Source organism: Syngnathus leptorhynchus, chromosome 21, assembly GCF_054491065.1.
Source record: "Syngnathus leptorhynchus isolate UIUO chromosome 21, UIUO_Slep, whole genome shotgun sequence".
Taxonomy (NCBI): Eukaryota; Metazoa; Chordata; class Actinopteri; order Syngnathiformes; family Syngnathidae; genus Syngnathus; species Syngnathus leptorhynchus.
The window spans coordinates 4,510,681-4,537,445 of NC_141215.1; the positions used below are offsets into that span (position 1 = coordinate 4,510,681).

The 26,765-nt window shown below is 44.9% G+C and overlaps 2 protein-coding genes across 5 annotated transcripts in view; both read right to left on the bottom strand.

The window, feature by feature from the left end:
* LOC147040247 (serine/threonine-protein kinase pim-3-like) overlaps window positions 1-26,750 on the bottom strand; it is a 55,028-nt gene extending 28,278 nt beyond the window's left edge. The window contains exon 1 of one of the 2 annotated variants that reach the window (XM_085901911.1): window positions 26,646-26,750. The gene's annotated coding sequence lies outside the window, so the exon portion shown is untranslated. The remainder of the gene's footprint in view (window positions 1-26,645) is intronic. The other variant, XM_085901909.1, reaches the window with a different exon arrangement.
* The window catches only part of il17rel (interleukin 17 receptor E-like), a 46,485-nt gene that overhangs the window by 15,316 nt on the left and 4,404 nt on the right, over window positions 1-26,765 (bottom strand). For all 3 annotated transcript variants that reach the window (XR_015063069.1, XM_085901901.1, XM_085901900.1), the window contains exon 18: window positions 1-26,753. This exon is cut by the window's left edge and continues 15,316 nt beyond it. Coding sequence is in view for 1 of the 3 variants with exons in the window: in XM_085901900.1 (XP_085758026.1) it covers window positions 26,738-26,753 (16 nt within the window). In the remaining 2 variants the exon portion in view is untranslated. The remainder of the gene's footprint in view (window positions 26,754-26,765) is intronic.

Here is a 26,765-nt window from a genome sequence, read left to right on the forward strand (position 1 = left end):
AGGGAGTCATTTTATAGGCCCTGCTGACACGTGAACGTGAAATCCGAATCATTTCAAGGTCGCTTTGCGTAGTACACACACAACACTCACACACTTGCTGGGAATGTCTGCTCTACTATGTCTGGGGCATATGCATGAATATTCATGGCTGTACTTATGTTCTAGTCATGGATATTGCTCGCATTTGTGCATCATGTGTATGTGTGTGTGTGTGTGTGTCAGGGTGCAAAGATCAGGCACAAGACTCACAAACTGCAAGTGAGATCTCTCAGGGGGCCCATTCTTGACAGACTTGCTACTTGTTCTGCACTTGAGCATGTGTGCAAGTCAGTGTGTGTGTGTTGTGTGTGTTTCCACAAGCATCTACTTCAAATCACTAGCGGTTCCTGCCATTCGCAGCTCGGAAAATGACATTGAGCCCATCCCGAAAGCTTTCCCCAATGCAAATAAATTCAAAAAATTTTTTTAAATCAGCCTCAAAAACAGAATCTGTAACTGAACGAAAAGTCCAACAAGACCTTTTATCCCTGGCACAGGTGTGTGCAGTAAAGCAGAAATCTGATTGGTCAACCAAGACCACTGGGCGGGGCCACAATAGGTGAAACTCACCCTCGGCAATTAGCGTACCGAGACGCTGAGCGACGTGGTTTGAAAACAATAATTAAGTCAACAAAGAGAAACTTCCCAGTGCACGTCAAACGCTCGCCGTGTTCCTGTTAAATTGTCAACAATGACACAGTTGAAGTCACACACCTTTATTTATAAACACACACAAGAGCAGCTGGCATCATTTGCAGTGTGCAACATTTATTCATATCCAACTCACGTGCTATTTATTTTTCTTATCGAGCCATGACTACGTTGCAGTATATTTGAGGTCATGCTTGAAAGAAATAAAAATATCTGGGAATGAATTAATATACAATGACTAAGTCATTGTGGGTTCTTTTTCCAGCCGTAGGCTAAGGATGGTTAGCGTTAGCTAAATACAACTAATTTTGTGCTTGTTTCTAGATGCCAAGGCCAGAAGGGTTTGCGTCTATGTGTGTGTGAGGTACCAGCCGAGGCCGTCTCGCTTTATTTTGGCTTCGGTTACCATGGCGACCCAGTGGGACTTTGAGTGTGTCTGCACTAGCGAGCCAATGAGCCATTTCGCAGCGTGCGTTTCTTCCAAGTCGTGAGTAGTATAAAAATAGCTTTTGAATGAACGGCATATTTCACGGCACAAGGAAGAGTAGAAATAAAAAAGCGGGTTCATTATCCGGGCCTGTTATCAGTTCCCGCTCGTAGCCGTAGGCGTGTTTACCTGCGTCCCAGAAAGAAGGACAACAGTTACACAAGACGCGTATTCCGGTAAAGCTAACACGCGGCTGCCGAGCATGGCCGCCAAAATAACCTTCGACCGGCAGTGTTAGCCTGAAGCCGTGTTTTTCCATATTTGCCTCAAACTCTCATTTCCCAGCACGTATAAACGATCCTTTGCTTGGGTACGATTCACACGGACTCATTAACACTTTCCGTCGGCGCTTCGTGCCGTGACTCGCGTCGGAACGTCAACGAGTGTACGCCGAGAGGCATGCGAGGAACGTGAGGAACGCGGCGTGTACGCCTAGCATGGACGGGGGGGGGGGTGGAAACCTGCTTGATAGTCTGGTTGTTTCCTTTTGTCAAAGTGAGAACTAAGTATTAGTCATGTTCAAAAATCCTAATCATCCGAGGTTTTTCATCCGTTGAAGAACGAGAAGAGCAAGAATGTTTGAAGCCGAAACAAGAAGTCAACTCTGGACAATGACTCGTCTTCTTTTCAAGCGATTTAAATAGATTATTGTTTGAGTCTTCATAAGCTGCAAAAAAAAAAATAATAATAAAAAGCTTCAAAGATTCCTAAATAAAAAAAATTCAAGTGTTGTATAACTTTGACTTCACTGTCGCATTCCATTCACGATTTTCCTTCAAATCAGTCTATGAAAGCACAAGTGACGCACGAGCGGTTAAAAGAAGAACCATTCAAACAGTCTCCTTGAAATAAAAGTCGTTTTTTGGTGTGTTTTTTTCTTTTCAATCTCCATTGACCAGTTTTATTTAAAAAACATATTCAAGTTGCACGACTGAAAGCAAGGAATGAAATCAGAGCGCAGCAGGAAATATTGACTTCAGAAAATGCCGGAGAGCTTCCGGGACGATATGTTCTCATGTGTGTGTGCTCATATTTGTCAAGTGTTGAAATCGAGACTGGGGGGGAAAAACAGAATGGCATCACAAGGGAAGGTTGCTTGAAACATTTTGTGATATTTGTAAAGTAGAAACTATCAAACATTCTGGCCCTAGCTTGATTTCTAATTAGATTCTGAAGAAACCACCGCACGGAAAAATTAACAACCAATTAGAAGCAAAAGGTGTTTGTATGGTTTGTTATTAATTCCGCAGTTCTAATAAAAAGGAACAGAATGTTCATACCAAGAAAATGTGTCACAAGAGAATTTGCCTTGATGCTTGCCGCCTTTGATGATCCCGCCCGAAGAAATAATTTCCAAGCAAATTCTTTCATCTACATAGACTTCCTGTTGTTGTCCATGACAAAAAAAAGTCCTGACTTCACCCTGAATGACCTCAACTGAAAAAAACACTTTTGTTGACAATAATAATATTTAAATGAAAAAAAAAAAAGCACGTTTTTCACCCACGGGTTAGCTAAATGTCAAACGTTTCTCATTTCGCCGACGTTACCTCGATGAGTCACTGCATTAACAATCAAATTTGGCCCACGCTGTATCTTAAAATCTTCCAAATTAAGAGTGGAAAAGGCCAGCCTGCATCCCACAGCTGAGCTTTATATGCGACACTTTTTTTCAAATCTGATCGTTAAAAGTGGATTTGTTTTTTTCCGGCTTCATCGCGCTGTAGCAAAACAATGTTTGGCTAATTTGAGTTCGGAGAGTTGTGTTGCTTTATGAGCTGGACATTTTGAATTGCCCTCGTAAATATTACAAAAATGCATCATTGCCAAACAAACCGTATAATATTTGTCGATATCAGACAGATATCAGAATAACTTGTGTTTTGGAGCGCTTAGGAAAGACGTCGCGATGCGTTTAAGGGAACTGGGACATCTAAAAGTAAACAAAATATTTACATCTACATAAACAATATCGATCCTTTCCCAAAAAAGCTACTTGCCTATTAGTTTTTCCCGACATTTCAAAATGGAAATTGGAAATTTTCCAGCATGTGACACCTCTGCCGATAATTCTAAATCTAAGTATGTGTCTTCAAATAACAATAACAGGTCAGGCCTGACAAAACAAGAGGTGCCTATTTTTGTCGCGACCGTTAGCATGCGTCTTTGTCTGTGTGTGTTTGTTTACGTGATCCCCTCACTCCACGGAAGGACGTGTTAATATTATGCCGATATTAGGGATCTCCCCCCCTCCTCCTCCTTGTAGACCCCCACCTTCCTAAAATACGCTAAGAGGCTCCGCCTTCTTATCCGCCCTGTGACCAAAATAAACTTAAAAACAGGATGGCGGGAAGATGCGCTGGTTTGTGACCCTGCCTTTTGTTTGTGTGTGGTTATGTGCATGTGTGTGTGTGTGTGTGTGTGTGTGTGTGTGTTTGTGTGAGTGAGAGTGGCAAAAGGGGGCTACCCTGCTATAGAGGAAGCCAGCAGGAAGTCTGAGCCGATTGTTTTTCTGGTTCAGCGAGTTCGCCGCGGCTTGTGTCTTCATAACAACGAGAGCCTCCACGTGTTATTGGAAAAAGCTGCTCCGAGTGTGTGTGTGTGTGTGTGTGTGTGTGTGTGTGTGTGTGTATGTAACGACACATAATGGGATTATATGAGCATGTTTACATTGGGGAAAAATGGCTGTTATGCTTCTTTAAAAAACAGTAAAGTGACTGATGTTTACGGCGGTTGTCGACGGTTGCGTGTTGAGGTCACGGCGCCAAAGACCCGCTCGCGCCTGAATAAACATGAGACGGCAAATAACAGAAGAAGAAGAAAAACATGTGTGTGCTATGTTTGCCTTTTATGTCTCACTGTTTGGGGACGGCGGCACATGAAAGGGATGAAGGTCAGAGGTTATCGGGCGCGTAAATAACGCCGGAGCCGCGACGGCAAATGGAGAAAAAGATGCGGTCAAGGACTTGATAAAAAAAACGGGAAAGTGGAGTGAGGGTCACCTGAACGGGGAAAGGTCAAGAGCTCCTGACTGGAATATCACAACACGACCTGAATTCAAGTCAGCCGTGTACACACATGCGGGAGCGTCACTCAATAGAGGAACAAAAAGAAAATGGAAAACTTTTTTTATTTTTTTTTCCGCCAGCAGTTTGGCTTCACTCAGCCCACACACACGATTAACTCGATTTGATTGGTTGTCAATAAGCTTGCGTAACCCATCGTGGTCATCATTCAGAATTTCCACTCGGCCCACACGAGAGGGAATCCTGCATATTTTTACAATTATTATAATTAAACATGAGTGTCGCAAAGAATAACAATTTATAGTCAATAAAGTTTTGACATTTGAGTCCTCAAAGGAGTGCACGTGCGGCCTTCCGATCACTGTGGTGCCGAGTGGAAATGTAAACGCGACCCCACCTTTCAGGTAAACACGTACGTGTGTGTGTCAACGGACCAGGATATCCTGCAAGCGTGTCGTTTTTTTTTTTTGCATCTGTTGCTCTCGTTTTATTGATCGCAAAGCTTTCTAGCGGCCAGTCATTAATTCAGCGGCGGCTGAGGGATGCCCGCATTGTGTATTCATCACTTTGCATGATGATGATGAGTCAGCCGTGGCTTTGCGGGAGCACGTCGGCGTCCTTCAGGTGACAGCCAAAAAGGCACTTTTCACAATTGCCCTCAACCCACAAGAGGCGGAACAAAAAAACAACAAAAAAAAAACGTTGAAGCCACATGAATCAATCTGTCTGGCACAATCGGCGGCATCGAGACGCAAATCGGATTCGTCTGTCGCGTTATGACGTTTATATGAACGATCAGATTTACGAGGTGGGAGGAAGAAGCTGTTGTCTTTTTCACCCTATGCTAAATAAAATCATCCATTAGAATTGGGCTTAAATGAATCGCTGCGTCGGCATTTTGAAGGTGCCGCGTGGCTTGAATACTGTATTTTCCGGACTATAAGGCGCACTGGACTATAAGGCGCACTTTCAATGAATGGCCCATTTTAAAACGTTGTCCTTATACAAGGCGCACCGGACTATAAGGCGCACCATTAATGCACCATGTCAGATTTTTAATCCAAATCAAATCCATTTTAGCTTTTTTATTTCAACTTCAGACGCAACAAATTACTTTATAATCACAAAATAATGATCCATAGTCTTCAGCGGGCCACTTATGATTGATTTCATGACACAATGCTTCGAACCAGTTTAAATTTAGGAATTTGGTCCATATATAAGCCGCACTGGACTATAAGTGTCGGCTTTTGAGAAAATTTTAGGTTTTAAAGTGCTACTTATAGTCCGGAAAATACGGTAGTTTAGGTAAAAGATACCGTACAATATATTACCTTAAGGGGTAAAATTCTTTGCTGATGAAGTGTTCTTATAGTTCACGTAAAATACATATGTATGAACGTGCAAGACTGACATGCCGAATCTCGAGCCGGTTATAAAATCGACCTCCTCCCACCGCCGGTCTAGTGAAGACGTAACCGTCTATGTGTATATATATTTTTTTCCCATCCGCCGGTCATGCTGCCTGTCGGCCCTCGTGTGCATGAGCAGGTATATTCCGGCTGACATACGGATCAATAGTGAATTAGGCCCTATCACAGCTGCTCGCCCCGGAGACGGGACACGCGGGGCGAGGCGGCATCAAGCTGATAACGCTCCCCCTCGGGCCAGCTGCAGATACGAACGGGTTGAGGCGGGAGGAGGGAGGGGGGGGAAGAAAAGAAGCTGTCAGAGGGAGAGACAAGCTGGGAAACCGAGAGGGAAAGATGCGGCGATCGGGAATGGCGGCCAGATGAAGAAACTAGTAAAAACTATACTTTAAAAAGATGAATGGTACTAAAAATTGCTGTCGTTTTTAAAAGTGATTTTAGAATTTCGCCGGCCGCATAAAATGATGTGCCGGGCCGTATCTGGCCCCCGGCCTTGGGTTTGACACCAATGTCTTAAAATATAGCAGGGGTGTGAAAAGACAAACAGGAAGACTTGAAAATGGTTGATTAGACTGCATAAAATTTCAAATCAGTGCTGTGACCAAGACAAGCAATCCCTCAATAGCCCCGCCCACTCGCTTACGATTCATCCCCGTAACATCCGGACTATTACGCCGGCCGGCTTGTTCCAGGATGTGAAGCGTATATGACAATAAAAGATGGCCACCTGTGCTTATTGCGGCGGTCATCTGGATTGGTGGGGGCGGAAGAGGGGGGGTCGACGTATGGCTGGCGGGGGGGGGGATTTTCCAGCATGGTGTAAAGACCATTCACCATCTGCGACTGGCTTTCTAATGAGCGGCTTAATAGCTTTTCAATCTTCCGCCGCAGGTGCCCACGTTTACATCCGTGTGTGCATCTACATGTATGTATAGTGCTTCGGGGGGTGGGGCTTTGAGATTTATAGCGCTCTAATCAAAAAATCTCACATTCAGTAGATGCGGAAATAACATTGCTTTTGTCGTCATGTATATTGCCGGAAAATCCAATTGGAGCTCATATTGTCTCCCATAAGGGCTATAAATGTCCGTCACAGCTCGATAGACTGCGACCATACAGACTACGATATTTGTTTTATTGAACTCCGATACGACACTTGGCGTAGGAACGCCTCGTCTAAAGTTGATATTTTTACTTATTTATGAATCCCTGCACACATTCAAATGAAGCATGTCTGAAACACACCGTGCGATTAATTCACACCTGCCCAATAAAAGTGAGAAATACCTGCAGGAAAAAAAAAAAGCGGGGATTTATTTATTCATGAGCTGCAACAGTGAGGTAAAACTATGAAACGGATCACGCGTGACAACGGGGGGGAATAGAAACGAGTCGATGAATCTGATTTGCTATGATTAAAAAGAATATACGTTTGTCTATACGTAATCCCGCAGTTCGTTAACACGGTACGACCCGAAGGTTGCGAAGCGGGCTAATTACAACCCGGCCATTGTTTCTCGTAATGAATTCTCTTTATTAGCATTCTCCACTAAATGTTTCCACACGCGTGTTGTATTGTGCTAAAGCGTTTAATGAACCTGCCAGTGACAATTAGCGCAGGGCGCCTTGGACTCTGAGCTCTTGCCATTAATTTGGGCTAATTAATGATGTGATTTTTACAAGAGGGAGATTACACTTTGTGTTTTTTTTTTTTTTACGCCAATCTAAAGTCATTCATTTATTATACATAAAAAAATATATATTTTAATATATATAGATTTTTTTTTCCGTCACTATAAAGGATCTACTGATTTAAAACTGTTTTATTCCAGGGAATCCTATTTGATTGGACGCAGAGATTGCCCCGTTTTCCTATTAGCGCATAAGATCAGCACCCACCGGTTCATCTTATGGCGTTTAACGTCAGGATTTGTTTTTTTTTAATCTCTGTATCTCCGTGACCCTTGCTAAGCTAGTTAATGCACAACTACAAGGCGAAGGCAAAAAAAAAAGGAGGGGTTGTTTTGTGGTAATCGTAAAGGTCCGGGGGGGGAAAGCGGGGGTTGATGTGATGTGCTGGATGCAATGAATCCTTTACCCGGATGGGGAATACGCCAGCAGGGGTTTCAATTTGTCTCTGGGGCCTTGTGTGCATCACATGAACGTCTTGATGTTTGAAACAAAAACACGTGACGGGTTTAAAGAGCGGCCGCCTTTTTTTTCAGCAGATGGAAGGGGGGGGGGGTTAACAGTGCGGATTGCGTCAGCGTTGCCGTTTCCGTCCGCCTCGGCCTGCGTTTGCATCAGCATTGACTTTATCTTGCCTCAACACATGCAATTCAAGTGAAAAACAAATGTGTCAATAGGCTGCAATCCCTAAGGAGAAGAGACCCCGTTTCGTTTCGTACGGTATTTCCGTAAAAAGCTGACGAAAGTTGCACTTTTAAACCGTAACCGCGTGGGAAAGGCGATTCGGGTGCGGAAATGGCCGTCGCCGCAAAAGTAGCGAAATCAAAAACGAGATGAGAAGCCGCGTTGTTGTTCAGGTAGCCGAACCATGTTTTGAGTTCGATCCAGGTCGGCGCAGTTGATCCGAAGCGTCTTCAAACCAAGCACGTGCTGGATGAACGACGCGCATGCAAAAGAGGGGCGACTCAATCGATGCCAATCCCAAACTAATTAGCCTCGCTTGAACAACAACTGAACCTGGACAAATGAAATACTTTTACAACCAATGCAAAACGGCCATACATATGTATATAGATATATATAATATAATAAAATATATTTATAATTAAAATTAATCAAATATATTACGAGTAAAGATATTTATATAAATATAATTTGTTTTGTTTTTTATTTTTAAATATAATTTGTTTTATCTGGTTTTATTTTTCAGAGCATTGAGATGTAAGCGTGGACAAGGAGCAGGACGTGCTGAGCCGGCTCCTGTCACTCCCTGCTCGCCCATCATTCTCTTTGTGTCTTGGCGGGGGAAGACGGGGAAGGGGGTGGGGTGGCACCGGTTCACACCAGCTGACACAAACCCGATGCCCTCACACACACACGCTCAGAAAAGACAACTTTTTTGTTTGTAGCTTTAAAATATTCAAGGCTATGTAGTAACGGTCGGGGGGGGGGGGGGTTCTCAACACACAATAATGTCGGAGATTTAATCCGCACACGGATATCGTATTCTGGGCCCGTCGTGTGCCCTTCCTCTCCCCTCTGACACAGTGAGCTCCAACCGGAAACTGGGCTCCTTAGCATTCTGCACAGAGAGAAGCTTTTGTCTTGGCTACACAGACGCCTCTTTCTCTAAACTCCCTTCTCTGTGGAAGTGTGTGGCAAGTGCGGATAAAAGTTAAGGGTGTCGAAGAAAAGAAAGGAAAGCGGGTGTAGGGGGGAGAAAAAAACGTTACTGGGGAGCATTTAAAAAGATGCTGTCAGTTTCAAAAAGGGAAATGCAAATGAGGCGCCGTGTTTGGGATGACATCACGGCGTGTGTGAGCGTAATATAAAGTTAGTTTGCACTCGCTTTGCCCGATGGGAAAACGAGAATACTGACGGCGCCTCGCTGTCGGGGCCGCTTTGAAAGCGAATAAGGCCGCGCCGCTGTAGTGTCCAATCATTACAAATATTCCCGATTCCTCTATTTGGTTCTTTGGAAAGTGCCTTGATTGAAAAGAGCCAGACAGCGAGCGTCAACTTTCACCACTCGTTGCTTCACCCTAGCCAGACTGCTTGCGGAAATGTCGCTGCTATTTCACCACTGTGCTTTTATGGCCACTTTTACCGGGGAAGCACTTTGTCTTTGTGACCTCCAAGTGAAGGACAGACGATAAAGATCAGACGTGCAAATATAGATGCACTCCCACTCGCCGGCTAAAACATTAGGTACACCTACACGAGCAAAAAATAATGTAAAAAAATATATATAGAAAAATGAAATAAAAAAGAAATGAATAAATTAAAAATATATAAATATATCTGCATATATATTTTTTTATATAAATACATGTATATACACACAATCTATACCACAGGTTTCAAACTCAAGGCCCGGGGGCCAGATACGGCCCGCCACATCATTTTAGGTGGCCCGCAAAGACAAACAGTGCATCAAATTCGTGTCATTCCTAGAATTGCAAATTGTTTTGAATTTTTGGATTGCAACAATTTGTTTTGTAGCTTTTACTATAATATGAGGTGCTCATACATTTGAGTTGCCAGTCATAACAAAGCTATGAGTACAATGCGGCCCGTGAAAAAAATAACGAGTTTGACACCCCTGATCTAGATGCACACAGTAGACGTGTAGGAGTCCATATGTGCATGCACAAGGGACACGGCACGGACATCACGACACGTGTTAAAACCATGCATTAGACTGTAAAAGCGTCGCCTTCATCACAAGGCTCGACCGGCAAAGTCTATTGCGCTTGATATAAAGCTGGCTGGAGCTGTTTAAACAGCTCAGCAATCTCCACTGACATCTCCCTGATGCATCATTCATGAAGCAGGCGCGGAGCACGGCGATCAATAACCGAGCACGCATGACGCAGCGTAAGCGATGAAACCGTGATTTCCCACAACGCTCGGCCGGCCGGCATACAGTAGAGCAGAGCCACGCCCGCCCTCTCTGCGGCAGTCCTCCCTTCGGGGAGATGACTCAGGCCAACTCGTACAGTAACCGTCGTCTTATGTGGCAAGCATCTGGGATTGGCCCCTCCCCTCCACCGCCACCATTTTGGAACAGCTGCGGCCGAGGCTTTCATGTCTGGCGGTGGAATGCGCGACGGCAAAAGTAAATTACAGGGGAAGCCGGAGCGACGTCGTAACGCGGGCGGAGGTCAATTTGCGCCTTGAGGCTTCTGGATTTTTTTTTCAAACGGTGTCGCTGCCACAGATGTGGGCTCGGCAGTCACGGGCCGTGACAAACGATCGGACCGGACCACTTGCGAGCGTTGGCTTTGCCCACCGCAAGCATGTTTGACTAGTTTGTGAACATGCGAGCGTCGTATAATCCATCATTCAAGTTCCGTGATGGGAATATAACGTTGGGAAACTCGAGTGTGAAAAAATACAACCAAGTCAATAAGTTATTTTAAAAAAAAAAATTGTTTGGGTTTACGCTACTTCCTGCAACAGGAACCACTTGCAAGTCTTTAAATACACGCCGGTTTGTAAAAAGTGCAGTTTAGGGCTTCCTTTGCGGGGCTCCTAATGTTGTTGTTAGCGAGCCACAGCCAAGAATCAAAAGGCTGCGGAACCGATTAAACGTGCGTAATGCGCAGCTGTGAAAATGGCCCCCGTTTGGATATAAATATCGACGATCGGATGGTGTGAGTCAGGTCGCTTCCGGAATTATTTTGCCATCTCTGAGGAAAAACGGGCCGGCACAGGTCTTTGTTTTGGACGATCAAAGGAGTCGAGGGTTAGCGTTGCAAAGCCGAGCTCGACGTTATTGGACGGCGGGATAAAAGGATTTTTTTGTTGTTGTTTTCAGCCAAGTCATCACAAGCGGGCTAACTTAGCGTTCAGTTCCTAAACAGTAATATCATCTTGTCCTTTTTGATGCCAGGCCAGATTGTTCTAGAAGGGCACGAGTTGCTTCACTTGCTTGTCTTATCAGCAGTAATAACTTCGCTAAGCACAAAAAAAAAAGAAAAAGAAGCTCAGATGACGCTAAAAGCACTGAAAGGTGAAAGGAATTAAATTATGACCGGCGCGTTGCCGAAACCGATGTGAATCGGAAAATCGGATTTGAAAATCGGTGACCGTCATTCTGAATCATCCCGAAAAAGAGCTGTACAACAAATATGGATTGATTTAATGTTGCCGATAACTTATTTGAACCCAATCAAATCACTGATTCAAACTAAATAGAATCACCCACTTGAAATCGGGTCATTTATTAATCGTCATACGGAGATATGACGGTGATTTATTTCGGTTTTCCTTTCATCGCCTCTCATAATACTAAACGATACGAGACTCACTATATCCATTTTGAGGCGAGAGTGATGTGAGTGCACCGGACGCCCCCGTCTTTTTTTTTTTTTTTTTTAAATGGTGCAGCGGAGCAGAGCCCCCGCTGCGCGAGTGCTGTCGTATCCTACGCAGAGGCGGAGAGAGCGAGAATTTTGACACAACGCCAGGCCGACCTCATTTCCCCCGACTAGGGGAGCGTGTGCGCTGTCGTGGCGCTGGCCCAGCTGGCGGATCTCCGCCCTGCACTTTAGACATGTAACACAAGCCGTACCGCCATTCTCACACACACACACACACACACACACACACACACACACACACACACACACACACACACACACACACACACACACACATCCAATCAAAACGACCTCACGCACACATATTGCACATATTCCAGCTACTTAAGGGATCTTGTCATGTAACAAAGGTTTGCAGGAGGCATTTGCAACAACCATATAAGCTAATTTTTTACCGCGTGTGGGCGCTAGCTAAAAATGCTACGAGGGCCAAAAATAAGACGATTGCATGTAGTGACACACTGACGATGTGTGTGTGGTGTGTGTGTGGTGTGTGTGTGTGCATCCCTGGCAAGCTTCCCTCCCCAAGAAGGAACTCATTGACCTGGATCGGTGCAGAGCCGCGCCCCTCCTCACGGCTGCTGCATCGACCAGAAAGGGAGGGAGAGAGCGAGAGAGCCCCTGGTGGCTGCACTGTGAACCTTTTGGCGCCGATTGATTCCCACGTTTTATGAGTTTAATTTTTCTTTTCTCACTTGACGCTACACGTGTCGTAAAAACAGTCTCGGCTTTTAGTGAGGAATACGAGCGTGTGCGGCGAGTTAATCTGTCACTCATTGGATGAACGTCGCGTTGAATGGATTAGCCTTTCGCTAGCTAACTTTTAGACAATGGGGATTAGTTTTTTTATTTATTTTTTTTATCAGCAGGAATAGGTCATTGGTTGTGCACCAGCCTCTGAGAATAAGGACTCGACATGAGGTGGTTTAAAAAAAAAAAAAAACGAGCAGATCTTGATTGACATTTTAAGGTCTTAGAAACCAACTTTGCCCCGCCCATTGCCTTAATTATTCTTTTTTTTTTTTATGTTGTTAGCTTGAAGACTAATTTGTGGTGAGAACACAATGTCCTCTGCCAGCCTTAAAAATTACAAGCCTCCAATTCCAACGTAAAAAACTATGAGCATTGCCACCTCTGCATTTTTCTGTTGAGAATCATCCAGGCGTAACCCAAATCATCTTTGATTTCAGAATTCAAGATGACGTGTCGGAAGCTCGGGAGCGTTTCTATATCAGGAGTGCGATCACAGAGAGAAATTTGCGAGTGGGAGTGAGTTGGGCTTTTAAGCTATAAATAGGAAAAGAGTTCAGAGAAGCCATCTTTTTAGGGACCATTCGTGCATCTGAACGTCAAGCTAAGTCTTTGAAATGACAACGTAGATGACGACGGGACCAGACAAAGGCGGACGGGTGGGCGAAGTTTATTTGTCATCTGTCGACTTATGATTATTAATCTTGCGTGCGTTTATGTACATGCGGGAAGTAAACAAAAATGTTTCTACGTTCATATATATCATTTTATACATTATATATATTCATATGTATTATTTTATATTATATTATGCAATATATATATTGCTTATATTATTGTCTAAAGGTTGCTCATTCATTAAAATGGAAGCAAGAAAACAAATCAATCAGCTTTTGTTGTGTCTATTTGTAGCTTGAAATCAAATTTGCACAACTACTCTGTCAGGTAAAAGATCACAGTGGCGGACACATGTGTGCATGTGTGGTCGGCCGCGATTGGCTGGCCCGGCACACTCCCCCCATCATCCCAACCCCTCCTCTTTGCCTCCGGAGTGGTTCAGACACCACGGGCCTGGTCGCCATGACGACGGCCACGTCAGGCGGCTAGCCTGGTGTAAATATCTCCCCTCCTGTGAAGCTCTCTGCCTTTTCCTCAATTTATCCCGACCTCCTGCCATACTTCTTTATGTATTGTTATCCTGCGCAACAGAATCATTTCTCACAGTTTGTCTGCCTATTCACGTATTTAGCGTGCTACTAGCATAACACGTTTAAGCAACCAATCTGTGACTCAAGAGGACTCCGACCACTCCCACAGCGCCGCACACCTCCCTCTGGTCCATCCGCCAGCCAGTTATTAGCCTCTGCTAGGTGGGCTATCAAATGATTAGCAGCATTCAAGTGGGGGACGTACTTGAAACGATTTAAAGTCTCCAGAGGCGGACAACGTCAGGATATCAATCTGCGAACACTTTCGTAATCATTCCCCAAGGTTGTTTCAGTCAGAAAAAGTAATTAATTCAAATTAATTCAATCACAAAAGGAAAGCAAAGCCAACTATGATGAAAATCATGACACCTCTCCCCGCCCCTCCCACTCCTCAAACACATGACTTCAGGTGATGTTGTTGCTGTGAATTCTTGGAAAAGCTCCACGTGTGCTCTTCCCGGACACCGAGCGGGCGTCACATTGTGGACTGACCGCTCCGCTGTGACTCACTCCTTCCGATAACGAGAAGGGCGAAACGATGCCGAGCGGAAGAGCCTCAATTTCCCACCCTCGTGAGCGAAATGTGTTATCGAGACAACCTGATTCCGGGATGATGCGCAACAAAAAAAAAAAAAAAAGGGGGGGGAAACCTGCAGCGCAACACGGCTTGAATTATTCATCGGTGAGACAGAAAGGAGCAGGCAAGGTGAGAGGAAAGGATGGAGGATGCGAGAAGGGAGGGAGGGATGGCGCAGGAGTCTGAACTGCCTGTTCCCGACGGTCACGTTCGTGCTGTCTGAAACCCAAAAGAAGCGACACACACGCCAAGACAAAATGCTTCGAACACATCGAGAGTCTGGATGACCGGCGGAAGATCACACGCTAAGACAGACAAACGTGGGAGGTGGTTTACAAAAAAAAAAAAAAGATGGCGGCAGACATGGCGAGGTCAAATGAGGAGAAGCATGGCCAAAAGTCAAAGAAGCACTTAAGAAGCAACACTTTCCAGACAGACGAGCTTTTTTTTTTTTATTGCCTCCATTTTAATACGAGCGACAAGGCTTTGTGTCTGGCACAAGCAGTACAAAATGTACACAGATACAGAGCGAGCTAGCGAGAGAGAGAGAGAGAGAGAGAGAGAGAGAGAGAGAGAGAGAGAGAGAGAGAGAGAGAGAGAGAGAGAGAGAGAGAGAGATCATTTGAGGAGACGGAAGCTGGGGAAAAAAAAAAAAGTCAAGAGTGGATATATGTGCATGCAGCTGGGTGGAGGAGGAAGACGATAGACAGCACTGCTGCAGTGGCAAAGACATGTCCCTCGTGCAAAATACACACACACACACACACTAAAATCGACGTGGCATGCAGACAGAATGTCACATCAGCGCCGAGAGTCGCGGCAGACACACCTGCACGCGCACACGCTGTCACGCTTGGCCGCTAGATTTCACACTACTGATATTTATCACTTGGAGAGACGCGAATAAATGCATATATTAGGTCACATGATACAATGAATTTAGCAGAGCATAAAAGAGCAAAAAAGCTAACTGATTGTCACTTGATACCAAGACTTTAGCATAGCATGGCAGCGACAAAAGCTAGCTAAAAATTCTAACACTAGCATGGATTGGATGTAATCCCAAACCGGTCTGATCAAATGTTACAATTTGGCGTGCCAATGTAGGTGACTCTGATAAGGTTTTAACCTTTGACCCTGACAGTCCGCCACTGGACTCAAAGTCAACAAGCGAGCCGGTGACACGACAGCTAACGTCGCCCTGTTAGCTCAGTGGCACGATCTGAGTTTTATGTCCATATAAGGGCGTCTTAATCCCCCCCCCCCCCTTGTCTAAAAATCCAAGTCCCGTCAGTTAAGACCATGATCCATCCATACGGGCTGGCGCTAAGCTCAGCACGATGTTAGCCGTAGCGTAGCGTGACTGAGGCGCATTATGTCGGTCAGCCCCCGTCGAGTGCGAGTCAACTTGCGTGTCCGGCCGGGTGTGCGTTTGGATGTAAGTGTAATTACATGCGCTTGGCTCGCCAAAAAAAGATGTGGACATGCGGCGGGTGGGAATGGTCGCATGATGGCGTGCACACTTTTGGCGCATCCATCTGTGTGCCTGCGACCGCTAGCTAGCGCAGTCAGGCAGCCAGATGAGCGGCCATCGCTGCTCTTCCTTCTGCCGAGGCTGTGAAACCCAGATATAACCGATACCACGTATGAAAATAGAAATGTGTGAGAAATTTCAACATTTGTGCTCGATGTAAAAAAATATATATTTTAGCGCCACCTGGTGGCAAATTCCGATGTTTATGCAGCACCAATTAATTCCTTCACTGCCAGCCCGGGATTTTGACGTCGAAGTGAAGGAGTTGAGATTGAGCGTGTGAAAAATTTCAAGTCGGCCAGACGAGTTTTTGTGGGGCTTCAACGGAAAAATCTCCCAAGTTCTACGCATTAAGGACTTTTTGGGTCGAGCATTTTAATCAGGACGGTGAGAACTGTCAGACTTCTTTCAAGTCCGTTAGATCTGTACAACGTCGGGCTTCAGATAAAAGACTGCCTCTAGTGCCTTAACACGGTCAATTCGAAGGATTTTTTTTTGTGTGGATTAAGATCGACTGCATGTGAAATTCCAAGTCAATGCCTAACCTCGGGGAAGACATTGCCGCCATTTTGCTCCGAGCAACACGGAGAGGTGAGAGGTCACCGAAGGGTGTTTTTGTTTGTGCGGCCCATCTGCTTAATCCACTGTGACATTTAAAACTTGCAGAGGAGGAGGAGGGGGGGGGGGGGTTGAGACGGAGGAAGCGTTCCATAAATGTATCGATTCCGTGAATGGCAAGTGTAAACACAGAGGCGCCGTTGCATAATGTATGAGAGGATCATGTGTGTGCGTTTACATGGATGAAACCACCTGGCGGCGACGGGGACAGATCTGATATTTCGCTTTGTGCAGATTTGAGACTTTTTAATGGACGATTAACGCAGAGAGCTAGCCGACGTGGATGTTAAAAAGGAGCAGACAAAGGCGAGCGGCACGCCTCTCGACACGTCGCGATCAATCAAGTCTTCCCGGAAGGGAGGGAATGTGCTTGCGTTTGTGCTTCCGTCAATCAGCCAGCTTGATGGCCGTCCCATCTGTCCACCCGTCCGTCCGTCCAGCGCAGCAATTACAAAGCCGATCGAGTCGTGTGTCAAATATAACTGTGCCTTTAAAATTGACCCGTGAGCACTCTCCCCCCCACCCCCACTGGAGGTTTGCCCGCCTGCCATCGGAGCGCTCCAACCAGCGCCAAGTTCCACACTCGCCTCGCATGACTGCCAGCCTACGCCATACCCCCCCCGCCTCCCCCTACGGTTTCTGCTTATTTAAAAATCCTTTTCAGCAATTGTACTTGGCACTTTGTGTGCCGAGTGAGACGTGCGCAGCCTGAAAAAAGAAACGCTCGACTCTGTTATTTTGTGGGTGTCAAAAAAAAAACAAATTTGACGTGTCTTTGAAAAAGATGAAGACCTGTCATTGATGTATTTCTTAAATATGAGTCTTTAGAAAGATGAGATTGAGGTCACCGTCTCTTGAATTTTTTTTGAATTAAATATTAATATCCAAATTATTTAAATATATCAATACGTATTTTGTTAGGGTTGAATAGATTAGGTTGATCATATTATTATGTTGGAATGTAATCTGTAATCATTAACCTAAGCTTGTCCTGTTTTAAAGTAGTAGAACAAAGTGCTAAGATCCTTTGCACTGATTGACCAACTGTAGAAGACGCAATCAAAGTTGTTCTGTCTACTCAACATCGTAAAACAACCCCTGCTATGATGTGATCAGACGCCAGGGGTTTCACCCCCATCCTGCCCACTCACACCCCCACCCTGTTTCTCTCAATAAAAAGGCTCTTGCAAGAGGCCCGAGTCAGACCTCATTCGATCATCGCTGTATGCACAGCGACAAATGACTCTCCACTTGCAAGTGTTTAAACAGGGCATACTGTCTCCCGTTGTGGTTCTTGCAAAAATAAGTTAGAGTCAGAACATCTCTAACATATTTTAATACATATAAATATCTTAATAAATTTCCCCAAGTAATAGCAAAAGAAAAATTCCAAATTATATGCACTCAACTAACAAGAATTTGACGTGGGAGGATGGTTGCCCCCTGGTCATGCCAACCATCACAAAACAGCACTGGCAAGAAAAATTACGCTGGAATAAAAAAAAATATATATATATATATATCACCAAAGTCCAGTAAAAGCAACATTCCAGCCAAGAATGTGACATTAATACGAAAAAGAAGGGCAAACGCTGCGTTCTGGTGTCATATTGTTCAAAAAAAAAAAAAAGGGAAACTTTCCACCAGCAGGAGTCAAACCACTGAAATATGAGGGTTGGCTCCCCTGCCTCATTGCCGTCATTTTTTTCCTCCATAACAACAATAAACGATCACATTTACAATTTCCAATCTCTGATGGCGAAACGTGAAAAGACATGGCCGCCTCGGTCTTGCCTTCTATACTTGAGCTCATGTTTTGCTCTCTCCGCCTACTCGGAGGTAAATATTTCTTTAAGCCCCCGTCACATCAGTCCGTTTCCCAGGACAAGCACCTGCTTTCCCTCCCGATTTATTTGTTATGAATTCCACTATTATGGACGTCTCATCTTCGCTATTTGTCTCCTGCTTGCAGTCAGCAGCTGACACACCACGGGATGTGTGTGTGTGTGAGAAAATGAAGAAATGTGAGCATCTAGACGTGCATGAGAAGAATCAGGTGACGGGGCGCCGTCAGACCAAAACAATAACACAGCAGCTTGCACGTGTGCCCACACACACACACACACACACACACACACACACACACACACACACACACACACACACACACACAGCTGTCACAAGTCACCCCCCCCCGCCTTTGACCTTTCTGATCACATGGCCAAACTTTTTCTACAACGGAAAGCGCTTCGTTCGGTGCGACAATACAACAATAGAGTCAAGTTTGTATTTCCCTTTATTTGATCGGGCCCATACTGCTCGAGAATTGCCCCCGCCGCTAATCGGATTAGGAAGGACAAATCAGTACCGGGGAGGCCCGGATTGACTGAAGCCTACAGATGGCTCCTTTTGTTTCAGCGGGGAAAGGTACGAGGCCAAGCCGCACGTATACAAATGTGATCTCAGTAAAAAAAAAGTGGACGGAACTAAAAAAAATAAAAAAGCTTTGATTTGACTGTTAGCTCTTAAAAAAATAAATCACTGTCTGCTCCCTTGCCGAACTGCAAAACAGATGTAGTCACCGTGACCTGGCTCGAGAAACCTTTTTAAGAGCTTCTCATCCATTTTTATCTCGTTAAATCCACTCCCAATGAAACTTGGGGAGGGAGAGGGAGGGGGCTAATGAGACGGTTGGGGTCGTCGGAGGAGAGCTCGATCATTTGCATTTGTCCCGGCGTGACCCGGGGGTCGAAAGAAAAAGTAACGAGGCGGAAGAAAAGAGATGGGACGACGAAGCAATCGATGGTGAATCGTTTTTTTCCATCGTTTAAAAATAAATAATATCGTCCGATCGTCATTTCGGATGACGAGCGATTTTTTTATTTTATTTTTTAGAGCCGACTCCATTTTGAGGCACTTGCCGTTTAGATTAGCGCAAGATATGTGTCACGCCGTGCCCTAAATAACAAGAAGGCGAGCGCCGCTTGGATTTGTATAGTAATGCTTTTGGCTCCCGGCCAAGGTAGGCCCTGCTGTTGACACACACACACACACGCATCCCACACTGCGGAAAATAGGGATGCCCTTTACTCATTTGGATGGAAAAAGAAATACGATTCAATTAGCAGCTCAGCCCAAACTCACCATTGTAAACAGTATGGGCGCACGCGTGTGTGTGTTTGTGTACGCGTGTGTTCGGAGAGCTCGTGAATAGGCCCATAGAGCGACTAACCACAGGTCGGCCATTACACCTAGTTACAGTCACCGCCGGATCGACAAGGAGACAGACAGTCTGCGACACTGACAGAACGCCACTGTGCGGGGAGTTCCGAGCGCGCGCCGACGTGCCGACGATTAGCGACGGGGTTCCCCCCCCCCTCGCCCCCCTGAAAAAAATCCCACTTCAACCCGGTCGCCCTTCTCAATGGCGTATTCTTAAATCAAGAAGAAACGAGCTCACGTGATTGATTCGGACGCGGTCGTTTCACCTTTTTTTATGCTCGCCGTATTTCACGATTTACGTCCTCATTTGGATGCGAGATTACGACGGCCATGTTTGCACAGAAAGATCCTATGATAGTCTTTCCAGAAAAGAATGTCCCGATCCTTTTTTTGTCCGTAACACAAATTCCGAGAGAACCGTTTCAATCTGTGTCACTAAATCAAATAATGGGGGGTAGTTAACACCTCGGATCAAATCAAAGCACCCTCCCGAGTGTTTACGAGCAAAATATGGCGGCGTATGAATGCTTCTTTGTGATCGTCCCGCCCTCATTTGGCCAATATTGCTTCTCTGTCTATTGCTGTGTCCCTTTGGCCTTAAAAGGGAAGCCTATGCTCTATGTTGCTTGTTTGTGAACCCCCGCTGGAACAGCTGAGCATTTAGAATGGTTTGTTTATGTCTGAAAAGGGCTTTCCACACTAGGCCACTGTGGTGGAGCCGAGACGTCGTTCTGGACTGGAGAGCTTCGTTGAGACGGATTTCAAACTCTAATCTTGACCCTTCCATATTTCTTAACAATTTAAAATAACCGGTTCGGCTCGTCTTGGATATTGAATGATCATCTCTGTCGAAACCAATGTTTGACTTGGTATGTAAATGCATTAAACTGAATTGGATCCCGACTGCACTGATTTAAATAAGAGCTGACCCCTTCATGATCGACTGTCGGCAGTTGGGTACTTATCTGTATCAGATCCGATTCAAGCCTCATTCGCAATGTATACGCACTGATCCAGATTTGATTCGATTTCTCCATTTTCCATTTAAAAAAAAAAAACTACTGAAAATAATCTATGGAAACGTTTTTTACATATTGACCCAATCATTGATTCCTCAACCGGTTCAAATACGCAAATTAAAAATATTCAGATCACATCTTGGATATTGGAAAACTGCAAATGAATCATTCGATCAAATCTACAGCAAGGGACTTCGGCGTCAGTTTTTCAGCATTCCCACGCAATTTACAGAAACGATTTACTCCTATTATTCTAATCATCGGCCGCTGGAACGAGAGGGAGGAAAAAGGCAAAGGACGGGGTGGTGGAAAAGACGGCTCGAGCTCCAAGGGGGGAAGATAGAAGGCTTATTATTGGTCGCCGGGAAGCCTGGAAAGTCTGCCTTCCAGGAAAAAAAAAAAAAAAAACATTGGTAGAAGCTGCCTGTGGCTTTCCACGCACGTGCGCACCCGCCCTCCTGGCCCGTGTGGCATATTTAACAGCACGCCAAACAGCGTGCGTTTTGATTGACAGGTGTCAGGATACCTTACACCTGTCTGCACCGTCTCTAATGGAGGAGCAGGGGGGGAAGAAGGATAGAGTGGTCCTCAGTGACAGACACATGTGGAGGGGGTAGGGGTGGGGGGTTCTGTCGTTAATTGCCCCCTACTCCATAACCCGCTGAGCGGAGGGAGGGGGGGTGAAAGAGTGGAGGAGGGGTGGCGCTGTCTGCCATCTGCTCTGATTCCTGACCCCCCTCCCTCCCTGCTACAAACAACCTCTCCTCCTTGCACATCCATTTCTCCCGCCATTTTCCCTCCTCCTTGTTTCTTCCAGCGTCAAAAAAATAATCCATATCCCTGATCCAGATTGCACATTTCGCAACATTTTCTACTATTGTTCAGACACTGTCAACTGGCTAGATCAAATTGCCAGATCCAATTTGAGTTTAATTTACTATGTAAACGCGCCGATCGGATTCCGATCCAGTTAAATATGAATGAAATAAGAGCAATAATAAAAATGAAGGAGAAGACACGAAGACTCGAACTCACGACGTTGAGGGTGGAAGCCTGATGCTTTACCTACTGAGCTAACCAGTGACTTCTTATTGATGCGGTGGAATGATGCTAAATGATGAGAAATAAAATGATTAGAAATAAAAATGGTAAATTAATTATGATGATGATGTTGAATAAAATAAATGATTAAAATGATGTATTAAAATTAAATAAATCAATGAATAAAAAATAACGGTCAATGTGAGATTCGAACCCACTCTGGAAAATGGCTCGAACTCGGGACTCGAACTTACGACATTGAGGGTGGAAGTCTGATGCTCTACCTACGGAGCTAAACAGTGACTTACTATTGATGCGGTGGAATGATGCTAAATGATGAGAAATTAAATGATTAAAAGTTAAAAATGGTAAATTAATTATGATGATGATGTTGAATAAAATAAATGATTTAAATGATGTGTTATAATTAAATAAATAAATGAATGAATAAAAAATAACGGCCAATGTGAGATTCGAACCCACTCGGGAAAATGGCTCGTGTTGAATGTGCCATTAAGAATGAATGGGGGATTTTAAGGAACAAATTTGTTAATTACGCAAAAACGGTAAATGTTATGAACAAAAAAAATGGTAGGAAACATGCCGTGAATTTTTGGAACGTGTGAAAGTTGGAATGGGGTGAATCGGTTAAAGCATGTGGGAGTAGTTAGGTGGGAGGAATAAGTTGTTTAATAAGAAGAAGAAAAAATTAAAATAAAGTAGAAAAACAATAGTGTGAAGGCCTTCGCCTTCACACTAATAATAAATAGGTGGCATCACGTATGTGACGTCCTCCCCGAAGGAGAAAGTATTGTGATGATAAAGTCAGAGTATATCTTTGCTGACAGCTTGCATGCTTCTCCCTTCCTGACCTCTCTGACCTTTCAACCCTCCGCCCCGGGGGCTCGCCGGGGCATTGTGCATCCGCAAACATTTGAGCAGAAAACGCAAGCACAGCATTATGGTGGCTAAAAGGTGACCTCGGTTAGCCTCCCAATTCCACGCCGCCGCCAGCTCCCCCAAACGGGGAAGCTCCATCAATGGCGTGGCATTAATGGGCCACAGGATGATGTTCCACATTGTGTACATACCTATCGCACGCACGCACATAAGCGATTACCAAGCAAAGCCCAACAAGTGGGGAGCTTATCGGCCTGGCGCTCGCCCCTCCCCTTCTCTTCCGTCCCCATTGCTCTCTGCTTAGCACCCAGTGGGAGGGGGGGGTGAGGCTTTCACCCCCTGCTGCAAACCACAGCTTCTGCATTACGCCATTTACTCATTTGGCGAAGACAGAAGAAATTTAGCCATCTTAAAAGATGTCTTCTTGTTGGGTTTGTCCACAGGAAGGGGAGGCGGGGGGCAACCCTACCTATGAGGCTGTGTGTAAACATTTTTCGAACCGTATTTGCAGTGACTTTGGGGCATTAAAAGTGACATTTTGGAATCCCTCTTGGTTATATTGTCTCTGGGCAACAATGTTTGTGCTGAGTTGGCTCCCACTTGTATTCCCACTCGTGCTTTTGCTATTGTTGTGTGGACGCCGCTCGGCTCCACCTGCCAGTGTCTCAAACACACACACAAACACAGAGGAGTGTGGGACCGTCGCAGCTGGCCGATCGGCACGTGTCCTGACCTCGGCGGCTGAAACGGCAAGGGTCACAGGTTGCCTTCCAACCATGTGTGTGTGTGTGGGGGGGGGTTAATTATGGCCGTGTACTCACGTGGCTCTTAAAGTGACAACAAACACAAGCAGGGATGATAGGAAGGGTGCCGGCAGCGGGCCCGGCGTGTGCCGGGGTCAGCGAGGGTTAAAGGTCGACGGGGCAGACAAAAGGGCCGGCTGCTGCGGTCCTTTTTGGCTCTTCACGAGTATTATATTGCCCGGCGACTCAGGCATTTACGGAGGAGAGTGACGGCGGCCATTTTTAAAAGCAGGAAAAGGTTACAGTTGATTATGTGTGTTTATAGAAAGTGAGAGATTATATTATTTCTTTATAATTATTGATTTCTGTACTTTCTACTTTTTACTTTGTCAATCAGTGCGGCACTAATAGTCATTCTTTGCAGATGATAAAGAATATGAGCACACTTTCTTCGCGGGCCATTGTGATGCAACAACACAGATGCTATTTAGCATTAGCATTAAGTCGTGCTTTGCTGACATTTACAGAGTCGCTTAATGAAATGGACAGCCAGTTGAGATGTCAATCACAAAGCGTAGTAACAGACAATGGTTGCTAGGCTACGCCACCTCACGTCGTCATTGCTGAGGAGGTCGGTCATGTCAACCCCACTTGACGCAGATATTAGCCAGTCTCCGTTACAAAGAGTGCCAGTAAAATCTAACAGGCGGCCGGCCACCCACCCGCCAAGTGGAAAATCCAAATACGGTAATCCTCCGACAGTACGCGTTGAAGAGCAAAAAAGGAGACGGCTGACGGATAGCGTGAAGATGGGAGTTCCACAGAAAAGGCCACGTTTGCCAGCCGGGGGAGGCGTGAGCTCATCGGCCCGTGCAACTCCGCGCCGGTTCTCCCTCCCGAAACTCGGAAACTCCTCCTGTCTCGGCCTTCTATTATCCCAATATCACACACTCATCCCACTGTTCTGCTTATTGATGACTCAAGCTTGCCGTTTTCTTTCCGGATACACAGACAACGCCGAGGCGCTCCGGCACCTCTGGGCCTAATGGACTGATTTGGACTGTTTACAGCTGTGCTCCGTTTCTACAATGACTCACAAAGGAACAAAGGGGCCTCTGTGAGTGTGTGAGAGAGCTTCTCCGTTTCTTGTCAACAGGACCTACCCGAGAGCGCTAAACTTTTTCTTCGAAAGCCCTCCCTACCTTGATTAACTTCCTCCCCCCCTGGCCTCCAATTCCATATCTTGAAATACAGAATGTGTGGGAATGTTCACACAACTATAAACGGTAACATTAGCATTGATAGCATTAGCCTTGATTCAGAAGAAAGTTATCAAGGGTAAAAAACAGAAGCATCGTGCAACAGAATGTTAGCTATGATGCTAATGTCAACACTGTGAGTGGCGTGTCATGGCTGGTCCACCCATCAGGGTCGCCATGGCGATTATTTAAAATGTGCTGGTCCATTTATAACTGGCAACAGGAGCAGCTTAAACTGTAATGCTAGCACCGACGCTAACACCTGGCTGGTCCACCAATGTTATAAACTACTAAAAGTAGGCAAGGAAGTTCACGTGTAAAGTCAAACTGAAACGGTATTAAGCAAATTGAAGGTTATACCGCTCCCTGTATTTTGTCTTTCACCCTTGAACCTTTCACCTAGTCCCCTCCTGTTCCTCCTGTCAGTTGCGCGTCTTTCCGTGCATACCTGAGGCTATGAGTGCCTCCTCAGTGTGTTTGACATCAAATTTCCACTCGGCGCGGTTCTAAAAGGCCTGTTTGTTTAACGCAAAGCCCGGACGCGAGCCCCACTCGCCGATGAACTCGCCCGGGGAACAACACCCTGTCGGAATGTCTGGAATTCTCCACAACAAGGATTAGCTCATCCCTGTCTGTTGTCTCTGGCTTGTGTGTTTGTCATTCTTTCCCCCCGCGAAGGCTTACATGGACCAACTGATGGACTCGCACACAAAAGGCCAACCTGAAGGCCTGAGATGCCGGAGTGGCTCCGAGCTGCACACAACTATCGCTCTTACATTGCCTCGCAAAAAAAAAAAAACAACCTCTGGACACCGTTACCTGGCTTTTTTTATTGATTTTTTTGCCGAGTGGGTCATTATTTGGATCTGAGGAGCCTTCATTTTCAGCCATTAGCAACATCAGAGACAGGATTCGTGCCGCATATTCCAAAATACAAGAATAAGGGGTCTCTTTATAAGCGTACAGCGATACAAAGCACAATAGGTACTATTTACACAGATGTCCGGACATTATTGGACTAAAAGATGCACCCTTTGAAGGCCCAAATACAAGCTGTCTATCACTAGAAGTACAAATATCCACTTTGATGAAATCAATATGTAAATAGATCAAATATGGTGTTTGATAATACATAATAGGACTAAAATAAGAAGAAAACTGCTTTCATCACTGTAATTGTTCCACTAGGTCACCCGTGTTGGCGCAACTGAGTTAGACCAATAGTTGGTCAAGATTGCCCCTTGGTGGAGAATATTATATAGCATCAACAGTAAAAGATTATTTTAAACAAAACAGAAAATTCATCAGTATATTCAATGAATAAATTGTATCATAAATGCACATATTGGTCCACACACAAAATAATTTTAATTAACGTTCATTTTTCCTTTGTCACCTTGAATAGGAACAAGATTTTTTCAAGAGGACTATGACCATTGTGTGATGCATGGAAATCCCACTTGACAAAATAACACTGGTAATTCCCCTTCAATGCAAACTGACAGGAACTATAAATGGCATTTAATAAGGAAGTGTCACATATTGTTTGAAGGAAACATTTAATACAGGTTACAAAAGACCTACCTTGTTTTTGTTGTTTCAGAGAGCAGCAGGAACCACAACGTTTCTAAGTAAATCCCGAGTGTGCAGGCCGCATATTCTCTTATTTGATGTACAGTTGTATTCTGAGTATTTATTTGATATAAAAAGTCTACACACCCCTGTTCTGAGACAATTCACAAGGAGGCAGGTGGGTTCTGACTCCCATTTCCCCAGTTATAAACGGGTGTGCAAACTTATGCTACTACATCACTGTTGGTTATTTTTCCTTTTTTTAATTGACTTGTGCATGCTGATTTATCTTTGTTACTTTTTATATGACAAAAACGTGGCATGACTGACGTGCAGACTTTGAACGGGAAGATCCAACTCATGTCGCAAACATATCAACAAGTGGAGAGACACGTGAGAAACAAGCAGAAGTTCAAAACAGATTGACGGGAACTAAGTGGACATAAGATATATTATTGGGACATTTTAAAGAGTTCATGAAGAGTGTTTACTTACACGCCGCTGACTCACTGGCTTGTTTGGATCCATGGAAGAAAGCAAATAGTTTGACCTTTTTCTTGTCTTTTATTCATTTTCGCACAGAATCATTAAGAAATGTAGAATCTGCCAAAAAAA